This window comes from Phasianus colchicus, chromosome Z (assembly GCF_987193195.1).
Source record: "Phasianus colchicus chromosome Z, bPhaCol1.hap1.1, whole genome shotgun sequence".
NCBI lineage: Eukaryota > Metazoa > Chordata > Aves > Galliformes > Phasianidae > Phasianus > Phasianus colchicus.
This window is the reverse complement of record NC_143476.1, coordinates 29799599-29811947: the sequence shown is the minus strand read 5'-3', so window position 1 is coordinate 29811947 and position 12349 is coordinate 29799599. Positions and strand designations below refer to the sequence as shown.

Genomic DNA, 12349 nt, shown 5'->3' with positions numbered 1-12349 from the left:
ATATTTGAATGAATTAACATAGTACATAAGTGTTAGAACTATACTTGTGTGTTCAGTAGCACAAACAGTATTTTTTTCTAATGCATGTATTTGTTATACATTTATATGTACTTTAAAGAAATATCCTCAAATATTCTATATTCCTCAAATTTACAGGAAAGTCAGTTTACTGGTTTTCCAGACAATTGTTTACCATCGTATTAAAGAAAGTAATTGAGTACATCCTTGAATTTCAGGCACCAGTGTCTGTTTTGCACCTGATACCTTGTTTTCTAAAGGAAAAGTCAAGAAGAATGTGGGTGCTCATCATTGCTTTATTTCCATCCTGTGTTATTTTTTGTATACATACATTTTTTCTATATATGTTTGAGAGGAAGTAATGTACAGAGTTTTCCATCCTAAGTCAGTTTGTTGCTTAGTTCATTTTGAATACATTTATTCTTTAAATTTGCTTATAGGGCGTTTGAAGATGTGACGGTCTTTTGGCGTGTGACATTTAATGAAACAAGTGCTGTCCTTCTGAAGGATGGTGTGAATTTGGAGAACGAACTTGTGTCTGTGCTGGGAGCCACTACCTGCATGGCAGGTCAAACAATGTGCAACATCTCAATTGAAATAAAACCTGATAATGTAAGTAGTTAGTGAACATTTAGGTACAGCACAGTGTCACTGAATTGTGATTTATCAAGATGAAAAAATAAATCTCTGATACTGAAGAACTGACGCATAAGATATGGCTTGAAAAGAGTAACAACATCCGCTCAGTTTCTCTGAAAACAGATTTTATTTACAAGTTTATACTGCCTCCATTATGATTGGTTAAAATTCAGAAAAGAGTTGAGTATTTATTTTGAAGAGTAAACTACAGGTCTCACTTTCCACAGAACTATAAGAAAGAACAGAAAGATGTCATTTCACTGAAATGTTTGTTCATATGCTAAATTCTCAGCCTTCACACAGAAAATTCTTTAACAGTCAAACTCTCATTTGTGTGATTTTTACGAACCATATCCTATAAAAAATGCTATTAAAAAATAATAATGTTCAGCAAAAAACTTCTAGGTCAACTTCTACGTATTTGTTTTATTTACATCTCACACGATGATCTGTAAATGCTGTTCAATCATAGAAATGTATAAGAACCTCTGAACATCTGAAAATCTGTACACATCCAGGTTGAGAGCAGTAAGTCTGGCTTAGCAGCCATCATCCACTGGAACCATTTAGCATTTGCCAGTTGGGTATGCATAAGCCTAACTGCCTCAAGAGGTCCAGCTCAAAGTCAAAAACTCAGCTATCATTTAATTGAAACAAAACACAACATTCAGTCACTTTTGTTGAAGATGAAAGGATCACTGCATAGAGCAGTTACTTAAGAAATGTGGGATTAATGTTTCTCATTCTTACAGAGTGTTCAAAAAGTTTGAAACTTCCCAGGGAATAATCCTAGCAGCTAGGCTAGTGGCAAAACTGAAGCATGGGGAACAGAAAAGAAGTCTTCCTTCATTTTTCTGGCTACTTTCTACAATGTTGTGCAAGAGGTAGAAAACAATAATAAGGGTACATTGTCATAGTTCATGAAGAGAGCCATGTCCCTTCTTCAGATGTTATTTTTAAATTAAAGAGCCAATTAATAAAATATATACAGTAGTGAATCACAGGTTGTTTAATTTAATGGAGAGACATGATTCTTTAGTAACAGCACTGTGCAACTGTGCAGCAGTTGCAGAGACATGCAGCTCAAATGCGTGCTACCAGTTGCTAATGGAAGACAAAAGGTTCCTGTGGCATTCCGATAAATTAGAGCCTGCTATCAATTAGTCAAGATAATTCTATTTAAAGAATGACTTAAGAATTACTTAACAACAACTTAATTAAAAATATATGCTAATTAACACCCAGTATCTTGCTCCTGTGCATTTTTTCCACAGATAATTAGGTGTGTACATGTTTTTTGTAAGGCAAAAAGAAAGTGCACATTTCTCAGAAAATGTATTGCACATGTAACTCCATAATCTGGAAAGTGAAGCTCTGAAAGAACTGTATTGTATAAACAGCTGCTTTACTGCAATCATTGTGTGAAAACCTCAGATGTCACTATTGCGCAGGACAGTGTGGTGCCTAATGCAACATTATTTGGGGGATATGCTTTGTCATACTTACTGCATATTGCAATAAAAGTGTTTGTGATAAGTATTAGTGCAGGTAATTCATTGCATATATATATATATATATATAAAAGTATACACTTTTTAAAGCTGGTAGTAATTAACAATCTTTTAATGATATGAAAAATCGTTCCTTGTTTGCAGGTACCTGAATTTGAAACATATTTTTTTGTTGAGCTGTATGCTGTAAGTGCAGGAGCTGCATTGAACAGCAGTGCCAGATTTGCGTTTGTAACAGTTCTTGAAAGTGATGCACCTCATGGTTTAGTATATTTTGCTGTGGGATCTCGTTTTGCTGTGGCTCATAAGAAAACAACTTTAATCAGTCTGGAAGTGCTTAGAGATTCTAGTACATCAGTAACCACAAAGGTTAGCTACAACATGCAGGTAAGAATGATATATTATTAAATCATTGTTTATTCTCTTAAAGTAATTTTGACTATGATTAACATTTTTCGCAGCAAACAGTCAAACGGTTGGTGGGTCCATATGGTATAACTGCTTCATTTGTCCATTAGTAAGGAGATTTGATTTCATTACACTGTCAACAGTGATTTTGTTCATAGTACTTTCTAGCAGCCTCAAAGAGAATGGTCAATCAGGCATTAAATACATTTCATTCTTTGTCCTAAGGTTCTTTTGAAACTCAGTTTTTTGAAGCTTATTTCTCAGAAGCTAAGTCTTTATCATGATGTGTATGACTGTAATGATTTAGGTAACCAAACAACATATCTACAGTGTTAGGCCACAGATCTATTAATGCTTAGTTCAGTCTTAGAAAATGAGAGAGTTCTTTCAGAATTTTTTTTCCATGTTCTTGATGTACTAAATATGAAAATTGTTCCTCTGGTTGAAAATATTGTGCTTAAGTGAATTTTGTCATCCTCATTCTTTTTTTTTTTTTTTTTTTTTTTTTTTCTGTATTTATAGCTTTAACACAAAAATATCCTATTATCTGCTGACCCTCTTATTTTCAAAGGAATACCTCATTTTCTTTGACAGATGATGAGGATACTCCTCTACTAGAAGTTGCACAGTTTTAAAACCATAATTCCTTCAAATTCCTTAGAGTTGTGACTCCAAAATCAAGCACAGAATGCAAAAAGGGTTTACCTGTTGTATTGGGATAGTACTTAGCCTTATCTACTTGCAATATGATGGATTTTAGGAAAGAAAAAAAAAATCAAGAAACAGTTTTTATAGAAAACATTGTGATCAGTGGTATTCCATCAGTGTTCTAAATAAAAGGCTTTGCATTTTGTAGTTGTATTGCATATGCTTATATTTTAACTGCATGAGATAATCTGATGCTTTCATGCACTATGACATAACTGAACACTACTTTAGTTAGAATATGTCATTACAAATTCTCACATTCTTTCCAGCCAAGATGTTATTACCATTTAGATGTTGATTCATGAAGGAATTGCTCTTGCCCAGTGGATATATAGGCTGAAAATAAGTGGCAGTTCCTTACAGTTCCTTATCCATTCCCATTTTTTATATAGCAACTCTATTTTAGACAGTTTTAGGTTTGAGGACGCATGGCCAAGTACAAAGACACTGATACCATTGGTACATGTAAAATAAAAGGTTATAACAGGTATGAAGTATGAGACTCCTAGTGGAAACAGATTCTTCTCTATATTGACCACTGGTAATCAGAACTAGTCATTACCATTTATTTCCATATTCCTAACTCTCTGCTGGAAGGGAACAAGGAGGAAACCTTGGCTGAGGTACTCAGCAAGTTCTTTGATTCAACATTCACTGGCAGTCATGTTTCCTACATCTTTAAAGTCCCTGAACCTCTAGGCAAGGTATGGGGAGAAAAATTTATCTGACTTCAAGTGAAGAGCAAGTGCATGATCACCTGATGAAACTGAATATGTCTATGGGCCCAATGGCATGCATCCCAGGGTCTTGCTGGAACTGGCTGATGTAGTTGCCAAGCCATTCTCCATCATATTACAAAGCTATGGTTGTCAGGTGACTGGAAAAAGGGAAACGTCACTCTCAGTTTTAAGATGTGTAGGCAGGGAACTACAGGCGAGTGAGCCTTACCTCTATTCTTGGGAAGATCATGGAATGGATCCTTCTGGAAGCTATGTTAAGGCAGATGCAAGACAAGGAGGTGATCCAGAATAGCCAGCATGGTTTCACCAAGGACAGATCATCCATCACCCAAGTCTGTTGGTCTTCTATGATGGACTGATGGTATTGGTAGACAAAGGAAAGGCAACTGATGTCATCTGCCTTGACTATTGCAAGGTCTTTGACATGGTCCACACTACATGCTTAGTGTTGGAGAGGGATGTTGGAGAGAGATGGATTTGAAGAATTTAGTATTCAGTGGGTAAGGAATTCATTGGATAGCTGCAGCAAGAGAGTTGTGGTCAATGGCTTTTTGTCCAGGTGAAGGGCATCCTTCAGGGATCCATCTTAGGACTGGTGGTCTTTAACATTTTTATGTGCAATCTAGATAATGGGATTGAGTGCATCCTCAGCAAGTTTGCAAATGACATCAAGCCAAGTGATGTAGTTGGTAAGATGGAAGGAAGGGATGCCATCCAGAAGGAACTGGACAAGCTTGAAATGTGATCCCCAGTGAATCTAATGAGACTCATCAAGGCCAAGTTGCATGTGTTGCACTTGGGTTGAAGCAATCTCTACAGAATGAGAGAACTCATTGAGAGCAGCCGGTGGAGAGAGTTTGGGGGTTCTAGTGGACAAAAAGCTCAAAGTGGGACAGTAGTGTGCACTTGCAGCCTGGAAGGCCGACAGTATCCTGGGCTGCAACAAAAAGGGGATGACCAACAGGGGCAGGGAAGTGATTGTTCCTCTCTACTCTGCTGTGGGGCACATCTGGAGTACTGCATCCAGGTCTGAGGCCCCCAATATAGGAAAGACATGGAACTTTTGGAAGAAGTCCAAAGGAGGGCCAAGAAAATGATCAGAGGGCTGGAGCACCTCCCCTGTGAAGACAGGTTGAAGGAGCTGGGTTTGTTCAGCTTGGAGAAGAGATGGCTCTGAGGAGACTTCATTGCCACTTTCCTGTACTTATGGGGAGCTTATAAACAGGAAGGAGACTAACTTTTTACATGATTTGATAGTAACAGAACAAGGAAGAATGGTTTTAAACTAGCAGGAGACTTAGGGTAGATGTTTGGAGGAAATTCTTTACTCAGAGGGTGGTGAGGCACTGGCACAGACTGTCCGGAGAAGTGGATGGGTTGGATGTGGCTCTGGGCAGTCTAGTCTAGTAGGTGGCAACCAGCTTGCAGCAGGGAAGTAAATAGTCTTTAAGGCCTCTTACAACCCAAACAAAGAATTAGAATTCTATGATTTTTATGATTTTCATTAGAATTGACACAGATGATGTGATCTTACTCTAGAGTAAATGTGAACAGGTGAACACCACACTGATTCACTCTACTGTTCTCCTGTAAATTCAAAAAATATCTTATTTATTCCATAAGTAAACTGTTCTAGTTAAACCAAAATGTTTTCAAAAGGGCTCTAATACTTCACAAATAAAAATCTTTGCTCTATATCGTAAGAGAGCTTTTCAAGAACACTTGACTCGGCTTATATTCTATACTTAAAATTAATAAACACTATTGAAATACATTTGAATAATAGCTCAGAATGTTAGTTTCCACTTAAGGAAGGTTTATTATATTATCAGATATAAATTCATGGTTATGGTAACTGGCAACAAGAATGTGAAGAATGAAACAGTTCCTACAAACTTCCCATAAAGTAAAAAATAATGCTACTTCATGGGTTCCCAGATAAGTTAATCTGTCTGCCTTGTGCGTTTATTCGATAAGGGTGTTTTTGTTTTTTTTTTTTTTACTTTAGTAAACTTTTTTTTACTTTCAGTCTTAAACTGATGGTTCTTCTTCAAAGTATGTATGTTGAAATTCAAATTATTACCAATTCATATTATTTTTCGGCACATATTTCTGGAACATTTACTTGCATTTGTATAGTTTTTACTTACAGAGTTTTTACTTACTGAATTGATGGCACTCCATCCTACATATATATAAACTTACATGGATCCCTCTGGAATTCACCTTATTGATTTCTGTTTACCCAGAAGAGCTTTGTGATTATTTTTTTCTGGAAAAAGAGAGAGAGCCTCCTTACTGATCTGGACATATGTAATTCTTTCTTCTAGGTTCCCAGTGATCAAAACTGATAGATTTCTGTTTCCAGGACATATTTCATGTGATGTAATAGCTATAATCACTCTTAGGAAGTACATTTTGAAAGGAGATTTTGTTCTATGCAACTGAAGTTTACCCACTTAACATATGTTTGTTCGACAGCAGCTTTTTTTGAATAATCATATCTATCATCATGTCACCTGAAACTCTTTTGGTTTGTTTTAAGGAGCTGCAAAAGCCAGAATCTATTGGTCGAACCTTCATATCTCCAGCTATTGCGGGACAAGATTTTGCCAGATCAGAAGGTTTGCTGACTTTTGAACCTGGACAAAGAAATAAGTTTCTGGATGTGACACTTACTCCAAAGACAGCATCATTAAACCCATTTCCTAAACGCTTCCAGGTTGTGCTTTCTAATCCCACAGGAGGTGCCAGAGTAGATGATGTCTATGGTGTTGCTAATGTCACCATTGTCTCAGATTTGGGCTCCTTGCCATTCTGGATGCTGATTGATCAACTGCATCAGCCTCTTGATGACACAATTTTACAAAGAGTCCTTCAGAATCTGAATGTCAAGGTGGCTACAGAAACTACTGAAGAACAGCTTACTGCTGTGATGCACGTAATAGATAAGGTAAATGTTTCCTGGTCTTTCTTGAAAAACCAATGACTTCAATAAGTATGATATATAATAAGATCAAGGTTATAATTCACAACAGAGACCCAGAAGCATAGAAAGTAAAAATAGAAATAACAGGTACCACAGGTACCACAGAAATTTGTTGCTAATTAGGATGATGACAGGAAAACATAGAACAATTAGATTGAGAAGAGCAACCAGTATTAATTTTGCATATTTACACATAGCTCAAGATTACCTGCTGTACAGAATTTTACCTTCAGTGCTATACTTTTAGAGAACTTGTTTCTTGAAGGCGTCTTTGTTGGTTCTAGCCCTGGCACAAGACAGTAAGTTTTTCGCATCTTCTGCTGTCGACACACAGACAGATCATACCATGGCCAACTGGAGTCCACTGTACTCTTAACTAGGCACACAGTTTGCCTTTACTCCTGCAGTAGCTTTGGAAACCAAGTTGGTGCTATAGTTGGGCTCTTTGGCATTGCACTAAATTCTGTGAGAACTCTGGGTCTAGTAGTCTAGTTTTGTGGCATCCTGGCTCTTCTGCACATCTGGAATAATGCACACAAACTGAAAAACAAGCATCTAGACATTACTGGACATTATAACACTATTCATGTCAAAAATTCTCAAAAGGATAATAGTTTTTAATTTATGAAAGAATAAATACCATGTGGGTTCTTTATCAACTCCATTTTAGTAAGCATATTTTTATGTAATTTTGTCAGCAGGGTGCCCTTCACATCTTCATAGCAGCAATTAGAAGTTGAAAAAAGTGTCCTGAACTTTCCGAAAGAATACTGGTAGAAAAACTAAAATGTCATAAATGATAAGAGTTCAGTGAGAGGAAGTGTTTTAAGCAGGCTTCTGTGGATAGAATGCTGCTCAATGGTTCTTTTTTTTTTCTTTACAATAGGTTACAGATATAGGTGAAAAACATTTACTCGCTGGTAAAAGTAGAAGTCTTTTCTATGAGATACTCTGTGCTCTCGCTAGTCCAAAACGCAAGGACACACGAGGATATAGTCTGCTTGCTGAGGTGACTGAGAAGTTTGCTTTTTCTTTGCTGACTGAGATAATGTGTGGATCACCAGGGGAGAGGTTAGTGGACATGAATTCATAGTTTTTATTTGAAATATATATTAATACAATATATATTTCAATATTATTATTGTCAATAATAATATATTGACAAAATACTGAGACAAAATAATAAGAACATTTAAGTGAAATTTTTAGGTATGGGTCTTGCCTCTCATGTAACATGATGCATTAATGACAATGTGTTGTGCTCTGCAACAGTTGTACAAAATGCAATATAGGCACTATGATATGGTGTCATAAATAACCTGTACACTGATACAGGATAGATGTGAGGATAAGTTAGAAAGTCTTAGACCTGTTCATTCAGCTTTAGCTCAAAAGCTCTCAGGAAAAAGGTCCATTAATATTTTTAGGAAAATAATTTATAACTACATGATGGAGAACTACTTCTAAGGCTTAGGTGAGTGAGAGTAAGGAAACCACAAGTTTTACCAGCACCTCAATTCTGGGATTCTGTGATTTTTGTCTTTGGTTTCGTTCACTTGAACATTGTTTTACATTATGTTAAATTGCTACCTTGAACTACAAGTGCATAGTACCTTGTGGTCAGACTAATGTGTAGGGGCATTAGTTGGCTTTGGAAGTAGATAATTATCATTTATGAAGCAGGTGCTTTTAAACAGAACTTGCAAGTTACAATTCTTTTTTATGAGTCTCTCTGCATTATATTCTAGAAGATAAAGCAAGATCATCAGTTCTGATGTCTCTTCATTTTGTAGACTCAGTTTCACATCAAGTTATAGAAAGAATAACTTAGTTTACCAGGGAGTAATTTTGTTTGCACATCATGATAAACAAAATCCTGAGGGGAAACAGGATTTGGAATATGTAATTACTATATGCATATATACTTTATGCATATAATACTTCAGCCTTTCATTATTTTTTTTTCACAGCAACTGAAACTGTCTATCAAATGTCTTAAAACCTTAAATTATGGAGGAATAATATATTAATTACAGATACACTTTAGAATCACTCTGTGAAAAGCAGCTAAAGATCAGTTCCACTTATCTTTTGCTTTTCTATTCCAACAGAGGCAAAAATATCCTTGATAGCTGTCCGTACATTGCAATAATGGCTCACAACTGGTATCCTCAGCAAATCAATGGACACAGATTTGATGGAAGAGATGGGGATTCAATTCAAGTGCCTGAGCATTTATTAAAGGTCTCTGTTGTATTATCTCCTCCCCAAGAAGAGAATTGTGAATCTATACAGTTCACAGAATACAGCAGTCAACAGTGGTTTCTCACTGGAGATAAAGAACTTGCCCTAAAGAACAAGGTTTGAAAATAATACAATTTATTTTACAATAAATCAACTCATTTAAGGTACTGCTCAAAACAAACAAGGTTCACTTAAAATAGTGTGGATGTGCGTGTGTGTTTCTGAATAAAATGAGCACTGACTGAGGAATTTCAATAAAATTTGTATTTAATTTCAGGTTTTTTCTATGAGTTTAAAGAGTCAGAGCTCACACCCTTTGAAAGACAGCAATGAAGTAATTTATCGGATTTATGCTACAGGAAGTCGGATTGTTCCACAGAAGTCTCTATGTCTCCTTTGGAATCAGGCTTCAGAAAGGTTATTTTATTCATCTGTTTAATGTTCCAGTGAACCTGTGTATTTGTCTAAAATGTAATAACTCTGATTAGGTCACCTGTAAGTATAAAATTATTTCTGGGTTTTTTGTTGTTGTTGTTGTTTTGTTTTTTAACTTTTTTCTGGACATTGTACTACTGTACAAAAAATTTCGTACAATAAACTAGGTAATTATTCTAGCTGAGGCATTTCTAAAACTTCTACTTTTAACTTCTTTCACCAAAATACCATTAGTTTATATAAAAATGAGGCAGAGCTGACAGGCCATAAATTCCAGAATTGCATTACTTTGTCATTCTTAACATTTTTTTACCTCTTTACAGTTGTTATCAGACAGCACTTAAAATCCATTCTTACAGAAGTAAACTGTTAAACATGCTTCTCCAGGGTTGCTTCAAGTCACTGACTCAGTATATTACTAATTTTACTGGCATATAGTCTTTTCTCTGTGTCTATAAGAGAAATAACTGTACAAGTGAATAAAATAAAACTTTTTAAGGGCAGATCAAGGATTTATTTAGACCAGTAAGCTGTATTCCATAGTGGCTCAAAGAAGATGCCTGTGGAAGAGTAAGATCAGAATGATCACGTCTTAGCTCCCCTAATACCACTCTGTGTTACCAGCTATGATGCATATAAGGCCATGGGTTTTTTTTTTTACAGAAAAGATACCAGCTGCTTGTTCTGAATATCAGTGCTACTAACTTAATTTGATGTCTCATGTTTTTCAGAAGATGTGATGGACCTCTCATCATTTTCTGTTCTTACTGCTGTTCATACCATTGTAAACAATTGAACAGAGTTTTGCTTATGGTTCTCCATTGCTCCATTGTTTAGTCTGTGTCTTTCCCATTCACACAAAATAAATTGGTGAATTCAAAGAGAATTTTGTTCTGTACTCTGTGAGATATAGTTGTTTAGACTCTGATGTCATTAAAATGACTTGATCATAATATAAACTATTTCTTTGCAGAAGGGAGGGGCAGCAGAATGTGCCTATAATCTCTCAATTTATCTAGTTGCTATCATAGACAAGATACACTTTCCATTAGAAATTACTTGATATGTTACCTGTGTTATCCTCTTCCCAAGTCAGTTCAGCAATACTGAAGGACAAACAGAATATGATGCTAATTTCAAAACAACAAATATCAGTATAAAATGAATTGTTCTTCATAGTGGAGTAAGGTATAGTGCAAGTGACAAACAATTTGAACAATCAGCCCCATATTTGTTGCAGAACTTTTAAAAATATGACTACAGAAATTTTTAATGGAAAAAAGACATTCATTATCATCTATTCAGAATTTCTTTTTAATAATAAAAGTGAAAACAAAGCCATAAAAATATTTTAATTTCATGTAAATGTTTTATTATGAAAGAGATCACAATGAAGTATTTACATACATGTGATAGTTTAGAAACTTTGTTTTTCAGAGAGAGAGTAAAAATTTTCAAGGTTGCTTATCATGTAAATTTCACAAATTCAATTACAACTTTGTAAATCTTTATTCTGCAGTTGGTTATCTGATAGTGGGTTCTGCAGAGTGATTGATGACACATCAAACTATGTGGAGTGTGCTTGTTCTCATATGTCCATTTATGCGGTATATGCCCAAACAGACGACTTGTCTTCATACAATGAGGCCTTTTTCTCTTCTGGATTCATCTGCATTTCAGGTCAGTAGATACAATTTTCTTATTATCAGCCTGTAATGACCAGAAAGATTAGTTGATTTTTAACAATTTTTAGTAACTCATGACAGTCTTTTTAACTGGAGGAGTATTAACTAACTTCATTCTATTTAAGTTGCTATCTGGGCTGGTATATGTACATTTACAAATTTTCACAAGGAAGAAAAATGCAGAACAGGAGAGAAGTATGTTGTTTTCCTTATGTTGTTTTCTGTGTTATTTATTGAACCATGCAAAAGTGGAAGATGACAGTTATTTAGGGCAAAAAACTAAACTCCTAAATACTTCTCTGTCTGCAGCAGCAGTAAAGTCATCCTTTTTTTGTCAAGTCTTTCAATCACTATTGTACTTCATCTGAAAGTTCTTTGACAATTTAAGTTTACACTCAGAAGTGATAAATTGAGGGAGATAGACTCCCTATCATGTATAGAGTTTGCATTCTGCTTCCCAACTGCAGTCTGACATCTCGGGAGAAGCAAAAGAGTTTAAACTAACCAGGATCATGATTATTTTTACTGACAGCTATAGTAGCATTTAAAGAAGGCTCAAGGCCTCAGAGAAGAAAGAGATCTAAATTTTAAAGATTATTGACATTGCACCTTTCACACTGCAGTCTATTTGTGCTGCAGTCAGTCCTGAATAAAGTACTTCCTTCTTCACTTGTTGATGGGCATGTGCAAGCAGAACATATGAGTAATGAGATCACCAGAAAAAAACATGCTAAAGAGATTCTTGCTGTACCCCTCAGGCCCTTAAATGGTGTTCTGGGTCTGCTCCCTGAGAGGTTTATGAGTTCTTTGCTTTATATTTAATTATTATGGCAATCATCCATGTGCAGAAATAAAAAAAATACTGTGCAAAAATGATTGGTTTACATTATGTAATTATTTTAGCTCCCAGTCCTCTGAAAAATAGATGCTAAAAGTAAATTCATGTGTGATGAAAGTGTGACACAAAATTAA

At 35.5% G+C, this 12349-nt stretch overlaps 1 protein-coding gene across 1 annotated transcript in view; it reads left to right on the top strand.

The window, feature by feature from the left end:
* Positions 1 to 12349, top strand: part of ADGRV1 (adhesion G protein-coupled receptor V1) — a 247086-nt gene that overhangs the window by 98094 nt on the left and 136643 nt on the right. Inside the window, exons 77-83 of the mRNA XM_031607653.2 lie at positions 459 to 630; positions 2313 to 2555; positions 6570 to 6977; positions 7900 to 8084; positions 9125 to 9374; positions 9535 to 9674; positions 11212 to 11372. Of these exons, the coding sequence (XP_031463513.2) occupies positions 459 to 630; positions 2313 to 2555; positions 6570 to 6977; positions 7900 to 8084; positions 9125 to 9374; positions 9535 to 9674; positions 11212 to 11372 (1559 nt within the window). The remainder of the gene's footprint in view (positions 1 to 458; positions 631 to 2312; positions 2556 to 6569; positions 6978 to 7899; positions 8085 to 9124; positions 9375 to 9534; positions 9675 to 11211; positions 11373 to 12349) is intronic.